The sequence below is a fragment of the Festucalex cinctus genome, chromosome 20 (genome assembly GCF_051991245.1).
Source record: "Festucalex cinctus isolate MCC-2025b chromosome 20, RoL_Fcin_1.0, whole genome shotgun sequence".
Taxonomy (NCBI): Eukaryota; Metazoa; Chordata; class Actinopteri; order Syngnathiformes; family Syngnathidae; genus Festucalex; species Festucalex cinctus.
Genome location: NC_135430.1, coordinates 9,833,289 through 9,853,760, shown reverse-complemented (window position 1 = coordinate 9,853,760; position 20,472 = coordinate 9,833,289). Strand labels below are relative to the sequence as shown.

The 20,472-nt window shown below is 43.8% G+C and overlaps 4 protein-coding genes across 5 annotated transcripts in view; 3 read left to right on the top strand and 1 right to left on the bottom strand.

The window, feature by feature from the left end:
• Positions 1-202: 202 nt before the first annotated feature.
• Positions 203-6,614, top strand: LOC144009605 (solute carrier family 7 member 14-like). Of its 2 annotated transcripts, none has more exons than XM_077509428.1 (8): positions 203-536; positions 1,309-1,545; positions 1,619-1,836; positions 3,124-3,270; positions 3,397-3,605; positions 4,415-4,650; positions 4,722-5,177; positions 5,242-6,614. In XM_077509428.1, exons 1-8 carry the CDS (start codon positions 230-232, stop codon positions 5,544-5,546), a joined length of 2,115 nt encoding a protein of 704 aa, XP_077365554.1. In that variant the 5' UTR covers positions 203-229; the 3' UTR covers positions 5,547-6,614. The 2 variants fall into 2 exon arrangements, with proteins under 2 accessions (XP_077365554.1, XP_077365555.1); XM_077509429.1 differs by having other exon boundaries at positions 4,722-5,173; positions 5,242-5,343.
• On the bottom strand, positions 6,612-8,392 carry LOC144009606 (claudin-11-like). Its single transcript, XM_077509430.1, has 3 exons — positions 8,167-8,392; positions 7,238-7,402; positions 6,612-7,152 (listed from the first exon to the last, which is right to left on the bottom strand). Exons 1-3 carry the CDS (start codon positions 8,390-8,392, stop codon positions 6,860-6,862), a joined length of 684 nt encoding a protein of 227 aa, XP_077365556.1. The 3' UTR covers positions 6,612-6,859.
• Positions 8,393-10,597: 2,205 nt separating this feature from the next.
• LOC144009715 (uncharacterized) lies at positions 10,598-14,207 on the top strand. The gene is made up of 4 exons (XM_077509571.1): positions 10,598-10,831; positions 11,667-12,125; positions 12,207-12,301; positions 12,406-14,207. The coding sequence occupies exons 1-3, from the start codon at positions 10,780-10,782 to the stop codon at positions 12,275-12,277; spliced, it is 582 nt and encodes a 193-aa protein (XP_077365697.1). The 5' UTR covers positions 10,598-10,779; the 3' UTR covers positions 12,278-12,301; positions 12,406-14,207.
• A 997-nt stretch (positions 14,208-15,204) lies between these two features.
• The window catches only part of LOC144008952 (sodium channel protein type 5 subunit alpha-like), an 89,119-nt gene continuing 83,851 nt past the window's right edge, over positions 15,205-20,472 (top strand). Inside the window, exons 1-2 of the mRNA XM_077508341.1 lie at positions 15,205-15,256; positions 15,918-16,352. The gene's annotated coding sequence lies outside the window, so the exon portion shown is untranslated. The remainder of the gene's footprint in view (positions 15,257-15,917; positions 16,353-20,472) is intronic.

Genomic DNA, 20,472 nt, shown 5'->3' with positions numbered 1-20,472 from the left:
TGAGTTGAACAGGTTATAGATCACGTTAACGGCGGAATCAAAATGATTTGAACTGGCATTTGAACAGGGGTGTGTAGACTTTAGCAATTTGGGTGAGTACTTCTGTTTTGACCAGCTCAAGCTTGATGCGTACTTGTCCCTAAGTACGTTTGCCGCCTGTGTATTTTTTTCCTTGAGGATGGCGTCGTCGAGGAAGTGACATCCCCGCTGAGCACAGCTGGTCGACGCCATGTCGTCGTGGCTGCATCGGGTGTCCTGGGCGGACGCCTGGTACCATGTGTGCTCGCGGCTTCTGCGCACCAAGCCGGTGGGGGCCATGGCGCGCGGGGAAGGGGACGAAGACCTGACAGAACTTGCGGGGGATTCGCCGGTGGGTCTGGCCAAGGTGCTGACCACCCTGGACCTGGTGTCGTTGGGCGTGGGCAGCTGCGTGGGCACCGGCATGTACGTGGTCGCCGGGCTGGTTGCCAAGGCTGTTGCCGGGCCGGGTGTCATCCTGTCTTTTGTCATCGCCGCCTTGGCGTCCATTTTGTCAGGTGAGTCGGACCTACAGTCCAGTAAAGCTGCGTAAAGAAATGCTTCACTTGCCACATCCAATATGGCGGCATTGTCACTGTATAGTGTTGATAGTTTACACGTACATTGTGTCATTCTGTCTTTTGTCATCACTGCCGTGGCGTCCATTTTGTTAAGTGAGTCGGACCTATAATCCAGTAAAGCTGTAAAATGTAAATCCAGTTACAAAATGCTTCACTTTGCCTCATCCAATATGGCGGCAATGTCACTGGAGAGTGTTTATACCTACACCTGTCTCTTGTCATCGCCGTGTGGCATCCATTTTGTCAGGTGAGTCAGACCTTCAGTCCAGTAAAGCTGTGTAAAATGTAAATCCAGTTACAAAATGCTTCACTTTGCCACATCCAAAATGGCGGTGATGTCATTGTACAGTGTTTATACGTAGACGGTGTCATCCTGTCTTGTGTCATCGCCGCCGTGGCTTCCATTTTGTCAGGTTGAGTGGGACCTACAGTCCAGTAAAGCTGTGTAAAATGTCAGTACAGTTCCAAAATGATTCACTTTCCCACATCCAATATGGCGGCAACGTCACTGTAAAGTGTTTATACCTACACCTGTATCTTGTCATCGCTGTGTGGCGTCCATTTTGTTAGGTGATTTGGACCTACAGTTCGGTCAAGCTGCGTAAGGTGTAAAGACAGTTACAAAATGCTTCACTTTGCCACATCCAATATGGCGGCGATGTCAATGTACTATTCAGCGTTTATATGCGTTTGTATTATGTCCCCGTAGGCGTGTGCTACGCAGAATTCGGCGTCCGCGTGCCCAAGACGACGGGCTCGGCGTACACGTACAGCTACGTGACAGTCGGCGAGTTCGTGGCCTTCCTGATTGGCTGGAACCTCATCCTGGAGTACTTGATTGGCACGGCTGCGGGGGCGTCGGCTCTCAGCAGCATGTTTGATTCGCTGGCCAATCACAGCATCAGCCACTACATGATCACACACCTGGGCACGCTCAGAGGACTCGGTCAGTGGAGTGCACGCTCGAACCGATGCGCAAAAACTTCCCGTGTGTCGGTGACCGCTCATATTTGTGTCAGGCAAAGGTGAGGACACGTTCCCCGACCTGCTGGCCATGTTCATCGTCCTGCTGGTGACGCTGATCGTGGCCGTCGGCGTGCGCAACTCGGTGGGCCTCAACAACGTCTTGAATCTGGTCAACATGGTGGTGTGGGTCTTCATCATCATGGCTGGACTTTTCTTCCTGTCTGCCAAAAACTGGGAGGGCGGCATGTTTCTGCCCTACGGCTGGTCGGGGGTGAGTTGTTGGCGCTAGATGGCAAATATGATAATAATAAAAACTGGCAAATAGATTTAAGTTTGCGTATTTTAATGTGCTAGCATGTATTAGCAAGTACGTTTAAACATATTGTGTGAGCAAAACAGTTTATGTTCAACGTGTTGTAGGCTAAATGCTAAAAACGTAGCATTTTCTCCCATAATGCCACGGGGTATTGACTTGTCATGTGCAGGTTTTTCAAGGAGAGGTCAACTCAAAAAAATCTTGACAGTAATATCTTCTATGCAGCCCCACTAGTCTAAATACTGTATTTTGGTTAATATTGCATAAGTGGAATATGAGTTAAGCACCAAAATCCAGCAGTTTTTATTCGTATCAGAAGGCAGCCATTTTGTCACTTGTTGTCGACTGAAGTTGACATCACAGTTGCTCAGGTCTCAGATAATAACCAATCACAGCTCAGCTTCAGAAAGCAGGTGAGCTGTGATTGGTTGTTGCCTGTGCCCTGACACTCTGACACTCTGAAAATGGCCGCCTTCTGATATTGATGAAATTTGCTGGATTTTGCTGCTTAACTCATATTCAAAATCCAGCCATTTTGAACCATCTCATGGGGCAGCCATTTTGTCACTTGCTGTCAACTGAAGATGACATCACAGTTGCTCAGGTCTCAGGCAACGACCAATCACTGCTCAGCTGAGCCCTGCGCAAATGTGATGTCATCTTCAGTCGACAGCAAGTGGCAAAATGGCCGCCCTCTGAGATGGATAGAAACGGCTGGATTCTGCTTCATAACTCATATTCCATTAATCAGAATGTCATGTTTACACTAGTGAGGTCACATATAACTTATTATTGTCAAGAAATGTTTAAGGTCTCCTTTAATGAATATTTTGTTCGCATTTTGCCTACTTTATACCCATACGTTAGAAAGTTATCTGATTCAAAATTTTATATTTGGAATTTTATTAAATATTATGTCCGGACTGCATAATTTCTGTTTGTCATGTTTACCCATAATGCTACGGGGTATTGACTTACGCATGCGCCGTAGAACTATGGGAGAAAATGCTACATTTTTAGCATGTTAGCTAGTACATTTGAACGTTCTTACACATACATTGATACATATTTGCAAATACTTTCAAATGTATTTTCCAGTGAAAAATATTGACTCCAAATTCTCAGTTTCACGCTTTTGGTAATTTATCGCCACGTTCACAATCATTCACTTGTTCTGTGCTCCATACTCACCATGAGAGACTTTTCCAGTGAGCTCGTTTCAAACGTCCGTTTGGCGCGCAGGTGATGCAGGGGGCGGCGACCTGCTTCTACGCCTTCATCGGCTTCGACATCATCGCCACGACCGGAGAGGAGGCGCAGAACCCCAACACGTCCATCCCCTACGCCATCACCGCCTCGCTGGTCACGTGTCTCAGCGCATACGTGTCGGTCAGTACAAAAAATCAAACAAACAAACTGTCGGTAAATGTAGCTGAGGAAGCGTAAACAAACGTTCTTAAAGCTATATGACAGATATGTGAAAAATCAACTTTAGCCCTTCTTACTGTGTGACAGGTGAGCGTGATCCTGACCCTGATGGTTCCGTACGACCTCATCGACGGCTCGGCGCCCCTCATGGAAATGTTCGCGGTGCATGGCTTCCTGTGGGGGAAGTACACGGTGGCGGTGGGCTCCATCGCCGGCCTTAGCGTGTCTCTGCTGGGATCGCTGTTCCCGATGCCGCGAGTTATCTACGCCATGGCCACCGACGGACTCTTGTTCAGGTGTGTGGAGGTCACGACACGCACGCAAGCAAACTGGGGTTAACTGTCTGTGTATGAGAGGACTCGGGATGGCCTCATAACACGTGACTGGATTGCTCTTGCATGTGCGACTGAAACTCTCTCACTTGGCGACTGAATTCCTCTCGCACATGCGACTGAAACTCTCTCACTCAACGACGGAATTCCTCTCGTACATGCGACTGAAACTATCTCACTTGGCGACTGAATTCCTCTCACACATGCGACTGAAACTCTAACTTGGCGACTGAATTCTTCTTGAGCATACAAGTGAAACGCTCTCACTTGGTGACCAAATTCCTCTCGCACATGCGACTGAAACACTCTCACTTAGCGACTGAATTCCTCTCGCACATGCGACTGAAACACTAACTCATCGACGGAATTCCTCTCACACAGCTACTGAAACTCTCTCACTTGGCGACTGAATTCCTCTCGCAAAAGCGACTGAAACGCTCAATCTGACTGAATTCCTCTCGCACCTGCGACTGAAACACTCTCACTCATCTCAAAACTGAAACTCTCACTTGGCGATTGAATTCTTCTTGAACATACAAGTAAAGCGCTCTCACTTGGCGACTGAATTCCTCTCGCAGTTGCAACTGAAACGCTCTTACTTGGAGACTTAATTATTCTCACGCTTGCGACTGAAACATTTGATAACTAAATCCTCTCGCACATGCAACTGAACGCTCTCACTTGGTGACCGAATTGCTCTTGCACATGTGACTGAAACAGTTACTCAACTGAATTTCTATCGCACATACCACCGACGTCATGTGCACGCGCAGGCCCCTGTCTCACGTGTCGGCGTTCACGCACACGCCGGCGGCGGCCTGCGTAGTTTCCGGGACTCTGGCCTCCATCCTGGCGCTGCTGGTGAGCCTGCGTGACCTGATCGAGATGATGTCCATCGGCACGCTGCTGGCGTACACGCTGGTCAGCGTTTGCGTCCTGCTCCTTCGCTACCAGCCCGACCCCGAGGAAAGCGAAGATCTTCCCGCCAAAGACCGCCCGGACATCGACCGTAAGATCATAAATCATCAACGCACGTTATGTGAATTGCGCAAAAAAACTCCAGTTTGAATTTATCTTCAGGCTCCTCCCTCGACGACGCCTCAGACGGCGACTTCCACACGGGCCCTGCGTCCCCGCTGCAAAGGCTCCTGGGAGCCCATTACCCGGCCCTGCGAGCGCGACTCGGCGTTCCCGAGTCGTCCGCGCGGCCCACGGCCTGGACCGGCCGCACGGTGACACGCTGCACCCTGGCCTTCTTTTTCCTGTCCTTCCTGCTGTGGTCGGCGGTAATCTTTGGCGTGGAGCGCGGCGCCGGGGCGGGCGCCGCCGCTTGGGGCCTGACGGCGGCGCTGTTGGCGGCCGCCTTGGCCGCGCTCCTGCTCACCGTGCTGCGGCAGCCGCAGAGCGGGCGGAGCTTGGCCTACATGGCGCCGGGCGTGCCCTTTGTCCCCGCGGCGGCCATCTTGGTCAACAGCTACCTGATGCTCAAGTTGTCGCCGCTCACCTGGGCTCGCTTCGCCGTCTGGTGCGCCGTCGGTGAGTCGGCGCAAAAAAGACGCCGCGTCGTCGGTCGGTCCTGAAGTTGCGGTTGCCTTCGCAGGCCTGCTGATCTACGCGCTGTACGGCGTGCGGCACAGCTCGCTGGAGGTGAGCGCCCGCGAGGAGGAAGCGCACGCCAGCTCCTACCAACGCTTCGACGAGCACCTGGACGACAACTTCGACGCCCCCGAGGATGACGGGCCCTACCGGGGATGGGCCGCCCCCCACGAGCGGGACTTCCGCTACCAGAATCACGCATACGACGGGGTGGCGAGAGAGGAGGACGGCAGCGGCGGCAGCAGCCATTTTGGGTACCAGAGAGGAGGAGGAAGTGACGGCGAGGGGGACGAACGATCGCAGTTTTGATGATGGACATGATGACAACAACAACAGGTGGCAGCACACACAATCACACAATGCCTCTCACATTATCACACAAGCACAAACACATGCAAACTCATAGAAATCTAAACACACAAACCCTCTCGTGCACACTCATGCACTCTCTCACAAACACGGACATACACACTCCGACACACACTCTCTCTCTCTCACTCTGTCTCTCTCTCACCCACACATAAAATAACATCAACACTCTCACATCTTGTCTATGTCTTTCTTTCTCTCTCTCATTTAAAAAAACATCAACACTCACACACTGTCTCTCTCCCTTTCTCTCTCTTAAATAAAAATAACACTCATGTCCTCTCTCTCTTTCTCTCTCCCTCTCCCTCTCTTCCCTCTCAATAAATAACATCAACACTCTCATATATTCTCTCTCTCTCTCTCTCTCTCTTGCTCATAAAAATAACATCAACACTCTCACACGCTGTCTCTCTCTCTTTGTCTCTCACACACAAAATAACACCAACACGTTAACACAGTCTCTCTCCCACATTCTCTCTCATTAAAAAATTACATCAACACTCTCACACAATGTCTCTCTCCCTCTTTCTCTGTCTCTTTCTCTCATTAAATAACATCAACACTCTCATATGCTCTCTTTCTCTCTCCCTTGCACTCTCTCTCTTTCTCGCGCTCATAAAAATAACATCAACAATCTTACACATTGTCTCTCTCTCTCTCTCTCTCTCTCTCTCTCTCTCTCTCTCTCTCTCTCTCTCTCTCTCTCTCTCTCTCACACACACACACACCCCACACACAAGCCACATAACTCTCACACACCCCCATAACACACACTCTCTCTCTCATTCGCACACGTAGGAACTCGCACATTGTCAGTTACACACATACAGAGCAGCTCTTGTTATTAACATTTGAAGCTAAGGTGGCGAACAGTGTTTTAGCCTCCATGTTGTGTTTGAGAGTTTTGTAAAATTTAAGAACTTTTGATGATTTTTTTTCCCCCTGCGTTGAATGTTGATGTTGTTGTGCTTGTGTTTTCCTCGTGTAAAATAAACGTCACTTCCCAAAGGTCCGAAAGTTTATTTTATATAAGAATACAGCAGAGCAAAGCAACCGTGTGCATGCATAAGGACTAGTATTCACAAGCGCATCACTTTTTCCACAGCCTGATTCCAAAACTGATTAAATTCATGTCAAATTTATATTTTCATCCAAAATTCAACCCACAACACCTCATCATGACATTGCTATTGTATTTTTTATTTTTTTTTAGACATATTTTCATGCAAAAAAAAAATTCCATCTTCACACTCTCACACATGGGCGCTCTTGGCATGGTTTGCGGGCACATCCACCATAACAGCAGTGGCTCCGCCTCCTCCTCCTCCTCCTCCTCCTCTTCGCTGTCTGGAGTAGAAGAAGCTGCTCTCCCTGGCGAAGGCGCGGGGGTCAATTTCGCCATGGCAACAGAGGACCACGCCGCCGCCCAGGAAGCCGAGCACCACGCCCGCCCAACCGCAGTACAGCGACGAGCCGAAGGACATCAGACCCTTGTCCTGGTGGACCCCCACTGGGAACCACACGGTGGCCGCCAGGCCCAGCACGGCTGACAACACGCACATAATTACTCAAACATATGACATTCACACACACAAAAAAACAGAGTGATACACAGACACAAACACCCATACCCATGAGGAGTATGAGGCCGCCGCCCACCCGGGCCCGCCTCTTCTTGCCGGCGGCGGAGTCGTGTGGCAGACGCACGCAGGAAGTGGACGTGAGCACCAACAGGATGGCAGGAAGTCCCAGCAGGCACGCGCACACCATCAGGGCACGGGACGCCTGCACGTGGGCTGACACACGCAACAGCGACGACACGCAACTTCAAAACACTTGGTGAGAAAGATGGCGTGATGACGTCACGCCAAGGTTATTTATAGTTAATTAGAACTAAAAAAACAAACATTTAAAAAACATTTTCGTTAATGAAATAAAATAAAAACGAAAATGCTTTCAAAGAGACAAAAACTAACTGAAACTGTTGTTTATAAAACACACTAAAACTATATAAATAATGACTTGACTAAAACTAACTATAGTTATAGTGAAAATATCCTTAGTTTTCCTATTTGGTAATTAATTTAATACACGAGCCTGTGGGGTTGATTTTTAATGTGATTTAAGTACATTTATTTACGTTTGACAGTGTGTCGCACAGAAGTGACGTCATTAAGCAGCCGCAAGCACCTTCAGGTTACGTCACTCTCAGGTGCCAGTTTTGCTTGTTTTTGGCTCCAGTGTTTTTTCATTTAATTCAGTTGAAACGCAACAATATAGGTAAGAAGCGCGTTTCTTTTTTTTTTCATTTTACCGTGGTATTTATTATATATTCCACGCAATAAATACAAACTTTTTTTTTACAAACGAAAACTAATACTATATAAAACGAACTAAAGCTAAGCATTTTTTAACTCACTAACAAAAACTAACAAAGCCATCCTGACAAATTAATTAAAACTAACTTTAAAAAAAAACTCGAAAACGACATAAAAACTAACTATAATAAAAACTCCAAAACGATAATAACGCAAATTGTAATCTGTGACGTTGCGATTACCGGGCAGATTGAGGATCTGGTTGAGCGCGGTGCAGTGGTAAAGCGCAGGCGCGATGACGCACTCGGCCCAGAGGCCGCGGGCCCCCAGCTCGTCCATCCGCACGCAGGTGGCCACGCTGTAGTCGCAGGTGCGCACCCAGTCGTTCGTCGCCGTGGCGACAACGAGGCACACCCAGCCCGCCAAAACGGTCAAACTGCCGCACGCCTGCCGACACACCGGAGACATCGCACAAACACGATCCTCAAAAGAAGAAGAAAAAAAAGCAGAAAATGACACGAGATGAGTTATGAAATAATCAATACACTCGTTCCATTAACATCAGGTTAGCTTCTGAGTTGTGGGCTGCTCGTGCTGGAGTGGACTATGTGCTGACTTTGAACGGGTGCAAAAAAAAGGTGCAATAAGTCACGTGGGCATACTAAAGCTAATCTAAAGCAGATGCACATACAAAAAAAAAAAAAACAGAGGGTGCATAGCAAGAAAAAAAAAAGTCTTCAGGAAAGTAAGAAACAACTTTTCCAACAGCTCACCTGCGTTCACGCGGCCCCCTGCTGGACACACAAGAAACAGCCACAATTTGGCTCTTTGGCGCCCTCCACTGGCCCATACACGCACATCGTTAGCAACTAAGACACGTCTTCTGTTTATATGTTCTTTTCTCATTTATAAAAATAAATACTGAGCATAATTTAGTACCAGATAGGCAAACTACGCCAAAACAAACAAATCTACTGGTACAAAGCAATACCACGAGGCTCCTCATGAGGTGCTAATGAGCAATGATGGTGAGAAGCGGGACGTTACCCAAAAGTGTTGGAGAAGAATAAAAGAAAATACTACTACTACTACTACTACTACTACTACTACTACTAATAATAATAATAATAATAATAATAATTGACCTAGCGCGTTATTAGTTATTAGGGGCCTTTTTTATGTCAAAGAATGACTGAATTAGAATTGAATGAAATGGTGAAGAAACTTGTAATGCCACTTTTATCCTCGCGGGGTGCTATTGAGTCAGTGGCAGAAAAGAAGGAAGTTTCTAAGGAAGTTTCAAAGTTAAATTTTATGGAATGAGAAAACGGCACAGTGGTCGTTATATGGGTTTGGCGAACTTCAGTATAAAATGACTTTTCTTCCACTTCTGTCTCTGCTTCCCTTCATTTTGAACTCAACTTTTTGCCCTCCGAAAAGTACAAAACTGTAAGATTCAAATTAAAGTCAAAGAGTTTGTTTTGCCATCATGCTCAGAATGCATGGAGGACCAAAACAGCAATAAATCAAAACAAGTATAAGAATTATAACTAAAAAAATTAAATACTAAATAAATAAATATACATGTACAGACAAATATATATTTTGTTTTTTGCTGTTATGAAAGGATTGTTGTGGGCTTCGGCAGATTTGATCTTGACTTTGGAGCTGCTAGTGTTTTCATGCTATTAGTGTTCAACTAAAAAAAAATGAAAAGACATTTTCTTCCATGAAAATAAAAGCGACAGTATGTTTTTTTTTTTTTTTAAGTCAACTATCTGAAATTTTATGTTAATAAAACCAAACGTTTGGTTCTTATTTGAAATGTTTTTTATGTCAGTATTACTATATGGAGGAAAAGAAGTTCCAACAGTCATTTGCAGTTGACTTTTATACTTTATTACACAACTAATACAAAGTAAAACAAATGATATTTGGAAATTGGAAAACATGTGAACAACCCTGCTCTAAATACGGATTAAAACGAACTCAGTTAAAAAAAAAGAAGAAGACATTTTTAAATACTCTTTGACTGCCAGGCGTTCTAAAAACAAAACAAAAAAATCCACAGTGCCAGCCGCTTTTGAGCATTTTAACTCATCTTTCAAGGCAAAAAGAATATTGTTTGCCTTTACTACATATACAATGTGGCTACGAAATGAAAGATCGCATTCCATTAATTGGAATTTTACTAATCATCATGAAACGTCTTTGGCAGTCAAAGAGTTAATAAAAGTAACTTTGATGATAAATCCCAAACGATTGATTTTGTTCACGATTTCTCCAAACAAGCTATTAAATAGACATCAGATGTCGTGAAATGTGTTATGAGTACAATTCACAATTAAGCTTCTTGTCGAGTTTTTGTTCACTTTTAGGCCCGTATTTATTTCTTTGATGGGGGATTTTTATACTTGGGAGCAAGAAGCACACAATGGGAGAAATGTTTTCTTGAATAAACGAAAGATAAATCGCATACATTGAACTGATGTGGGGAGCGGCAGGGGCGCGAACGCGAGCTGGCCAATGAGGAGGACGAAGACGAAGAGCAGGTGCTCTTGATGAGCTTTGTTGCATTTGAATCCTTTTTGCGACTTTGTTTCTTGCTGACGACATTTCAAAGCGTCGTTTCATGTTTATGACGTTTACAAAGAGATGACGTCATGTTCTTTGGAGTCGGACTCTCGGGGGTGTTCGTGCCCGAGTTGAGCCTGAACATTATTCAGTGACACTCGTCTTGCTTACTTGCTCCTGCCGAACTCGTTGCCACTTGCGCAATACCTTCCTCGTGTCGTTTAAAAACAAAACAAAAAACGATTGTACCTTATTACTTTCTCAATCAGAAGAGGAGAAGGATGAACAGCGACATGATCTGGACTTTTCTGCTTTTGCTTCCACTGCAAGCTGGTAAACTTTACATCCTCCTCACATCTTCCTCACTTTCCCACAGTGAAGCTCCAAAGTATGAGAGATAAATATGTTCAATATCCTGTGTATATTTTGTTGAATTGGCTTTGAAAAAAATCAAGTCGGTTTTTCATCCATCCGTAAACGACTTGTGATGACTTTTTACTTTGACTACCTGCATTTCTAAAATAGATTTGTATGTAAGGGCTTTGAGCTATTCAGTCGTCGAGATTGTTTTTTTTTTTTAAATAGTAACACTGTATTGTATGAACTGATTTGGTAAAGATAACTGGTTATAAAGTGTACACGTTCATAATGTGCCTTTATGCTGATGAGTGCGGGAGGGGAAACTTTAAACAAAAATATGGCAATGTGATTTTTATTTGTCTAAATTGCCAACCCTTCGAAGACGATTAATAATTCTTAGTAAAATTATGATGAATGGAATGCGAGCTTTCATTTAGCACCCACATTGTATATGTAGTAAAGGCAAACGATATTCTTTTTACCTTGAAAGATGAATTAAAAAGATCTAAATCGGCTGGCACTGTTGTTTTTGTTTTTTTGATAAAGTGTGGCAGTCAAAGAGTTAATAGGCATTTTAAACTTTGATGTACTGTATTGGCCAGGGGTGTGTCAACTTTTGATAAGGGCAATTTGGGTGATTTCACTTTGATCATGATGTTTCTTCTTTGTCAACATTTCCCATGGTGCATTGCGCCAACACAAAGAACAACCATTTGACTTTCAACAAATTCACGAGCTGTTGTGTTGAAAATAATTTACTTGGAACTGACAGTGGAAAACTCCTTTGTATTCATTTTGTACCTTTCAGCCGCCCAAGTGGAAAACATAAACGGCAGATCAGGTGAAAGCTTCAAACTGAAAACCGAGAAGACAAACCTGGATGACCTCCAAAAAGTACAGTGGGAAAAAATCATAAACAAGAATGACAGCACCCTCATCCTCACGTACCAAAAAGATGGCCAAGAGAAACAAGAACCAACCGACACGAGCGCCAAAGATGCAACTACAACTACATCTGCAGCTGCATCATCAATGGCTGTCAGCGCAGGCCTGGTTGCGGCCTCCTCGAACGACACGGCCGATTGGAAGTTGACCGAAGGGAGTCTTTACAAAGCCGGCAAGACTGACCTTGACCAAATCAACGGAGACCTGACGCTCAAGAACCTTGACGCGGAAGACGCCGGCGAATACAAGCTCACCATGACGCCCAAAAGTGGAGAAGCCCAGACCAGGACGTTCAAAGTCGCCGTTGCCGTTCCCGTTGCCGGTGAGTTGACTTCATGGAGCCCTGAAATCCCGCAAAAGAAGCACGTTCGACGCGAAAAAACGCTTTGTCGCTGTCTTTCAGGGGCTCCACACTGTTCCTATGCCGTGAGGCTGATGCTGATTTGCGCAATCCGCCTCGTGTGGTTGTTTTAGAGCGCCAGCAAGACGACGACCACGGTGAGTCGAACACACGCCGTCACATTTTTGGCCGTTAGTTTGGCCCCAATTTTTTTTCCTCCACTGAGTGCAAATATTGTCTTGTGTCTTTCCCCCCCTCCTAGAATCAGAGCGAACTCCCTTCCTGATCCAATGACGGAGGACCGCAAATCAAAAGCCTGTCGCCATGGAGACACAACAAGGAGCTGCATTTGACATAACATTTGGTCCAGGTCCTTCTCAAGAAGAATTTTTTTTTTTGCTGTCAAAGAACAAATTTCTCTTTGATGTTCAATTTGTATCTCGGTCACAATCGTTCAATATTTTTGCATGGTCTACCAAAAAACATCTCACGTATTTATAGCTCCAACTGTCAAAAAAAGAAAAATCATCTCTTTCCATATTTCTTTAAAAGCATAAAAAATATATATATAAAAAAATAAAAATAGAAAAAAAAATCTATCCTTTAGTTCTCCCCTCTGGGATCTATTAGCGATGACAAGATGAAAAAAATGGTTACAATTCTAGATTAAGATTTCATACATTTATTTCAGTATTGCTGTATGTTGGTCCCCCCCCCCCCCCCCCCCAATCTTGCTGTGAAAAAAAACAAAACCAAAAACCTAAAACTAGAACTTAATATAAACTACAAGTACTGTTGTAAAAAAATAAAAATAATAATAATAAAATCAGCACAAACGCGTTCTAAAAAGTGAATTTGAAAAGGAAAAGTCAAAACCAAAGACTGAAAAATCCAAAACTTGTCACGCTGCCACCAACCAATATTGTCCTTCCTCTCTGAGGAAAGCAATGTGACTTCATGGTCGCCTGATCTTGTCATCTTTGCTGCCGCCATCTTTATTGACCAATCGATCCATGGCGGACCATTTGGACTGCGCTCTAATTGAGCCTTAGCGCAGCCCCCTAACTCCCCCCACCCCAGCCAAAGTCATGCGGCGATGTGGAAGAGCGGTGGGTACAGGTTAGGATGTGACTGGGAGTACCTAACCCAACCCTGCACACTAGGCGGCGTGAGCGAGCTAGCTAGCTAGCTAGCAGTGTTGCCCCAGTTACCTTGAAAAAGTAACTTAGTTACTTTACTGATTACTTGGTTTTAAAGTAACTAAATTGCGTTACTGATTACTTGATTTTAAAAGTAACTAAGTTAGATTAAAAGTTACTTTTTTAGTTACATTTTTAACATGAAAAAAGTTTTTTTTAATGAAAAACAAAATAGGCAGTCTCTTTTGACTTCTTGTAACATACTTTTTATAAAACAATAAATAAAATCTATCCAGGTTGAAAATGAAAATCCCCTTAACAAACTCCTCCTTCACGATAACTCCTACTCCATTTCTCTTCCTATTTAAACCATGATAGAACAATTTGAAACCAGTTCCTAAACTTCTACCTTTGCTCATGTCAACCAGCTCTTTACCTTTTCCTGTCATACTTTCAACATTCAAAGTCCGTACTCTCAGTCTTAGACTTTTGGTATTCCTCTTCTCTTCCTTCCAACGAACACACCTTCCTCCTCTCCTTCTTCAATCAACAGTAGTCCAATTTCCACCAGGACCCTGTAGATCAACAGCACCGATGGCGGGCGTTGTTAACCTGGGCCACGACCGATCCGGTATGAAAGTCATATATTTGATTGGAATGTTTGGTTTGGCCAAAGTCGGATGCCCTTCCTGACACAACCCTCTGTATTTATCCGGGCTTGGGACCGGCACAAGAAGACACTGGCTTGTGCCCCCTCGCGGCTACATTCTCCGTTTATTTATAATATAGTGAAAATAAGTGGAAATCTGAATATTTACTAAGCAAGTCGACTTACAATGTTTAGTATTCAGTCCTGTAATATATTTGCACTCAATTTGACATGGTTGCTTGATTTTTCTGGAAATCAATAAAAAAATCCCTACAATTTCTTATCTCGTCAGTGATTTCATTCCATTATTTGCCATTATATTCTGTGCCAAATGTGTAGAAATAAAAAAAAACCATACGAAATATTTGGTCCATAACATTGCATCAACAATTCTTTGTGCAGCCATTAGCAGATTAGTCTTGTATAAATAATTTCTCAAAATTGGAAACCCTAGCCTTTTGCACATTGAAATTGATTCGCAACCAATGCTTCACAATATGTAAACAATATGAGAAGTTGGAAACAAAACCAGAGCGATGTGTTTAATTTCTTCTTTTCGAGACTAACGTCATGCAGCACCACGAAAGTCACAAGTTCCGTCCCTCCTCCGTCCGCTAGGAGGCAGTGTTACTGACACCGTTCTTGAACATGAACGATAAAAGAGAACAAAACAGCAGACGAACGTTTTCCTGACAAGGCAAAAGAAAGATGCTGTGAAATTAAGTTAAGACATAATAAATAAAAAAAGCCGCCAAAATTAAAAATAAATGACTAAATAAATAAATGACTAAAGTGAAAATAAAAACGATACAAAAAATATAATTCAAAAATTAAATACAAATTGTGTGTGTGTGTGTGTGTGTATATATATATATATATATATATTGCTCTTTTTATTTCCATTTATATACATTTTTTTCGGATTTTCGCCATTTTTATATTCACTTTTATTTATTTATTTAGTCATTTATTTTTTTTAATTTTGGCAGTTTTGGTCCTCCATACTCTCTAGCCACAAACACTACTTTGAACACATTTTTATAGTTGAATGTTTTGCATTATATTATGCATTACGCATTATGCATGATAGTCGGAAGGATTATTATTATTATTATTATTATTATTTTGGCACAGACTCGCTCCAGCTCTATCGTTGGAATAATAGTAGCAGGCAGCCAACACCAGGGGGCGACTGTTGTACACTTGACACAGTTGCATGCTCGGAAGTCAATAATGTCAGTTTACAATGACTGAACAAAAAAAAAGAAGGAAAAAAACAGGAAGCTTCGGCAAACCTTAATGTAAATGATGACCTTAAATTAAAGGTGAGTTGAATTTGACTTGTTTTAACACTTTCCGCTCCCAAATGACTTGAAAGTTTTCAAACACATTCATACTTATATAGTTAGCTACTTTAGGGTTACTTTACAATTAATCATTTATGTTACATGTGCTTTACGAACTAATTTTGACAGTTGGCCAGCTTGAGTAATTTTATCAGCTGGCATGAGGCTAATTTGTACACAAAGTTAGCTAGTTTATACTAATTAGACACTTTAGACACACTTGCGAGTTTACGCTAAATTGGATGCAGTTAGCAACTTTATCAGCTATCTTACTCTGTACACACAGCTAGTTTGAACGCCAAGTTCTTATAGCGTAGACGACATATATGTAATTGTTTATCGCTAAATACTTTCTAGTTGTCACAACTAGTTTTACTGACAGTTATCTAGTTGAAGCCACTTTGTAGGCAGTCGGCTCGTGTTTACTGTTTGATACGCAGCAATTTTGCACTTAGTTAAGTACACGAGTAATTAAAACAGTCTTTTGTGACAGTTCGTGTGTGTCTTGTGACGTCATGTTGGGAGTACACCTGTTTTGGGCAGCGGGATTTCGCGTGTGTGCGAGAGCAAGGCGTAATCTCGCGATACTTATAAATCTTTCCTCCTCTCTCTCTCCTCCTCCTCTCTCGCTGGCGTCCAGGGGCAATCAAGCGTCCTGGGTGGATGTTGGCGCTCATGTTGAGTCGGGCTGGCGGCCCATTGAGAGCAGAGCAGACGCACGGACCTCAAAACAACTTACGGTGCACTCCTGTTTTCTTTCTTTCAGTCTTCCTTTCGTTTTTCCCTCTCTTTTCTTCATCTTTGTTTGGGGCGCTCGTGCACGAGAGCAACAGCTGGCGCGCGCGCGCTGAGGAGGACTTTCTTTTTAATTTATTTTTATTTTTATTTTTGTAGACAGTCGTCATCCGTGGACACTTGTCCACCTCTTCATCCCCCCCCCCTTTTCATCCTCATCGTCTTCTCCATGGCTGGATGTAAAGACTGAAAAGGCGCTCACGCAAGCGCGCGCACGTACACGCGCGGCGCGATGTGAAGACGACTACGTGCACACTTTTCCTTTGAAAACACTTGACACGTGAGTATAGCACTTTATTTGTGAAAGGTGAACTTTTGCTGAGTTTGTGCGTGTCAAGCTTTTTTTTGTTTTCTTATTATTTTCTCACGTTTGATTGAAAGTCAGCATTTTCCTTCTGCCTGCCTGCTGGGACACTCCTGGGGACACGCACGCGTTTCTTGTGTTCCTATGCAACCTGCCTGTACTCTTTCCATTCATTTAACATCTTTGCCATGCAACCTAATTATTACAATAATAATAATTGACGCCCCCCCCCACAACCCCCCATCCCACCCCTGCTCCATACACATACACAATTCTTTAGGGACCTTTTATTAACCAGGTTCTTACCATAATAATAATCATTATTATTTTTGATGGAACATTGCTCTTTCCATTTATTATCCTTTTTCATGCAACCCGATATTAATAATAATTCTGTTGAGTTGAAAAATTCTCCATCCAACTTGAGCATTTCAGTGATAATTATGATCAAGATGATCACAATAACAAAATGATTAATTATGTAATTCTCTATGTAAACACTTTGGAGAGAACCAGTGCGTGTGTCTGCGTGTGAGACGACATTTGCCCGCTGACCTTTGACCTTCCGTCTTTTGGCTGCTGATAAAACAAAGTGTTACCAGTCGCGACCTTTTCGCAAAATGCGACGCCCTTTGACCTCAAAGTGTCGTTTGACCCTCGGCCCGTGCAGAAAGGGCCTCGGCGGAGGTCACGTAACCCTTGTCGCGAGCGTTTCGGCGTCGTTTTTGTGGCTGCGTGTGCGATGGCGGCGGGCGCAATGAGGAAGACGAGGAAGACCGCGAAGGCGGTTCAATGTGGGATGGAAGGAAATATGCGGAGCTTTGTCACCATGTTTGGCTGATTATGATTAGCGATGAAACACGGCGATGAAAATGTCACATCAACATGATCGCGCTTAGCAGTGCAGTGAGAACTCCTGTTTGTCGCAGAGGTTACCTTCAAGAGAGAACTTCATTTTTTTTATTTTTTATATCTTAAGCATTAAAATACTCCTCCCGCATACGTCAATAAATCGCAATATCAACTTCAATATCAGAATATTTTTTTGGTTCGTTTTCCAATATTTATTTAGGTAAACATTTAACTTTTACGTGCAATAGGGTGACATACTTTGAATCAAAAAGTGTTTAAAAGTTTTTACCATGTGGATAAATGACATCTTTTTCGTTATGTTTAAATAATTATCGTCTTCGTCATCTCTGGTTCACTCTTCTTCTTTCTCCATTCGCTCACCGTAAGATTTTTGTTTAGATTTGAGAAGGATTCATCTTTTTTCTCAAGTGCTTTATCCTCTTAAAGAGGAAGTCAAGTAAAAAAAAATTCTTGACGTGTTCAAGGTGCCCCCACTAGTCTAAACACGATATTCTGATTCTGTTTTTAGTAGAAAAATCCACCCATTTTGATCTATCTCTCGGGGCGGCCATTTTGCCACTTGCGCTGTCAACTGCAAATGACTTCCCAGCGACCAGGTGGGAATCACGACTCAGCTTTTTCTGTGATTGGTCATGTGACGTTCACAAGCTGAGTGCTTATGCTGCATTCGAGGAAGGTGGGAGGTCAGACTTTTTTTTATGGAGTTAGAATCATGCCAAAACCCCGTAAACACAAAAAATGTGATCTACGTACACAAAACGTGTTCTACGTACACAAAGAAGCATATCTTCAATTACAACAACAAAAAAAATCTCGTGATCAGGTTTTGTGTACGTAGATCACATTGTTTGTGTTTACGGGGTTCTGGGCATGATTCTAACGTCATACTTTTTCGACTTCATACTACGAAGTATGCACGGCAACGCCTCTTTGAACTTGGAAATCTGAGTTGTGAAGTTTGGAAAAAAAAAAAAAAAACTGGTTGAAATCTGACTGTGAATGGCGGAACATAACTTACACGATTTTGTATGTTTTTATTAAAACATTAATTTAGCTACCCAAACGTGATTTCGACTGACTGTGTTAACCACAACAACAATTTATCGGAATCAGCCATGTTTGTTGTTTCTGTTCGCTTCAAACGTTTTGAGGTCGTAACTGGGAGATTTCAAGTGGGCGGCTTCCCACCTTCCTTGAATGCAGCATTAGGCGCTGTGATGTGATTTTCAGTCAACTGTAAATGGCAAAATGGCCGCCCCTGAGATCAGGTGGATTTTTCAACTTAATTCAATGCAATATTAATCAGAATGCCGTGTTTAGACTAACAAAGTATTTATGTCGATGATGATGATGAAGGTGGGAGGTGGCGGTGTCGGGGGGGTCAGAGTGCGACCTTGAGTGCGAAAGGTCGTTTCCTTGCCCGGCGAAGACGACGCGAACATTGTGCCGCTTGTCAACACAACACAACCACAACAGGTGGCCGCCGCATGCATCGCATTGGTCCATGTGCGCGTGTGCGTGTTTGAGGCTGCTGTTTGTTCAGAGCGGCGGTGGCGGCGGGCCTGACCTTTTCCCCAACATGAGTCGTCGTTTGACGGACGAGGGAGCGCCCCCTGCTTATTTTGCGTGCGCACGCTCGTGTGTGTGTCCAAGGTATGAAACCCGAGAGCAACTGCCAATCGTTGCCTTTACATTTGTCCTCTTTTTGAGCGTCAACAATTAAAGTTGAGCAGCTGAGCAACATTTAAGCATCCACCTTTCCACAACTGCGTGCTGCTCAGGGCTGGACTGACACAAAAAACCTCTGCCACTGACGTTTATTGAGGATGTTTCAGTTTGCTATCTATTCAAACTGGATTAACCGACTGGTCCCTCTCAGTTTTGGGGCCAGTCAGTAAAATGTAGGCAAATAATAATTAAAAAGCACTGCATCGGCCACAAAAAGGCAAGGCCCATCGGGCATCTGCCCTATGTGCCAGATGGCCAGTCCAGCTGCTCAAGAAGAATTTCTTGCTTTGAGTGTTATTTTTTTAAGTTGTCCTCCATTGGTGTTTCCACACATCAGGATGGAAACTTCCGGAGCGGCCCATAGCTCTTCGAGGTCTTTCTCTCTCTCGATCGAAGAAACGCTCAGCACCTACACGCGCACACAAAGTTTGCCTTGCGGCGCGTGAAGCTGCGTCAGTTCTCGGTGAATTCTCCTCCTAATCCGACACTTTAATGATGCTGTCGCTCTTCTAAAGACTCTTAAAAGCCAACTCGTCAACTCTGCGCGCAGACGTGGGTGTCAGCAAAGCCGCCCCGGCGTGCTCGGCTCCGCGCGCGTCCGGCGGCGAAAGCAAAAGCCCGCTTTTTTAGAAAGTGTCACCTCGCGTCCCAGCTTAAGCGGCTCGCCGTGATGCGGCTTTTCAGAGGCTTCGCCCCAACATTTCAAATGTTTCGTAACAAGCATCAACACAAACGGTCTAATGAGCATAGCGTCGTCATACGTTGGACTCGACTCACAGTCGCTAACACACCTAAAAGGCAAGTGAAGTTCTCGAAATCACTGAATTTCATTGTTTTTTTCCAATATTCTGAATTGTCTTAAACGTGCAATATGTCAAGTCTTTTGTAAGCGTAGGAAAATATACAAAAATTCCTGTAAGCAGTAAATTTCAAGAAAACAGAAATAAAACATTTAAACCTTTAAATAATATTCTATATTCACATCAATTTATGGGGAAAAAAGATGTATTAAAAGTATTGATTCATGGTTTTATGACTCAATAACCGGCTATGAGAATCGATTCATTTGATTTATTTATTTTTTTAAAACCTAGCCCTACTTTAAATGCCCACTTCATATAATGCCTTTGCTTCATGAGATGCACTTGCTTCGTGGAACGCCTTCACTTCATGTTACACCCTGACTTTGTGTAATGCCTGCTCTTCATGAAATACCCTCAACTACACATGATGCCCTCGCTTCATGTAACGTCCTCGCCTTGTGTAACTTCCCGACGTGATGTAACACTCTCGCGTCATGTGATGCCCTCGCTTCGTGTAACTTGCCTACGTGATGTTACGCTCTCACTTCGTGTAATGCCTTCACTTCGTGTAATGCCTTCACTTCATGTAACGCTCTCATTCCATGTGATGCCCGCGCTTCGTGTAACTTCCATACATGATGTAACGCCCTCACTTCATGTAACGCCCGGGCTTCGTGTAACGCCTTTACTTC

Excerpts from the sequence above, each read along its gene's own strand:
- LOC144009715 (XM_077509571.1), top strand. The coding sequence starts at position 10,780 with ATGAACAGCGACATGATCTGGACTTTTCTGCTTTTGCTTCCACTGCAA. Across the intron at positions 10,832-11,666 it reads TTTGCTTCCACTGCAAGCTG|CCGCCCAAGTGGAAAACATA; the intron begins GTAAACTTTACA and ends TGTACCTTTCAG. Across the intron at positions 12,126-12,206 it reads CGTTGCCGTTCCCGTTGCCG|GGGCTCCACACTGTTCCTAT; the intron begins GTGAGTTGACTT and ends GCTGTCTTTCAG.
- LOC144009606 (XM_077509430.1), bottom strand. The coding sequence starts at position 8,392 with ATGTCTCCGGTGTGTCGGCAGGCGTGCGGCAGTTTGACCGTTTTGGCG. Across the intron at positions 7,403-8,166 it reads CCAGATCCTCAATCTGCCCG|CCCACGTGCAGGCGTCCCGT; the intron begins GTAATCGCAACG and ends TGCGTGTGTCAG. Across the intron at positions 7,153-7,237 it reads CGGCCTCATACTCCTCATGG|CCGTGCTGGGCCTGGCGGCC; the intron begins GTATGGGTGTTT and ends GCGTGTTGTCAG.
- LOC144009605 (XM_077509428.1), top strand. The coding sequence starts at position 230 with ATGTCGTCGTGGCTGCATCGGGTGTCCTGGGCGGACGCCTGGTACCAT. Across the intron at positions 1,546-1,618 it reads GGGCACGCTCAGAGGACTCG|GCAAAGGTGAGGACACGTTC; the intron begins GTCAGTGGAGTG and ends TATTTGTGTCAG. Across the intron at positions 3,606-4,414 it reads ACCGACGGACTCTTGTTCAG|GCCCCTGTCTCACGTGTCGG; the intron begins GTGTGTGGAGGT and ends GTGCACGCGCAG.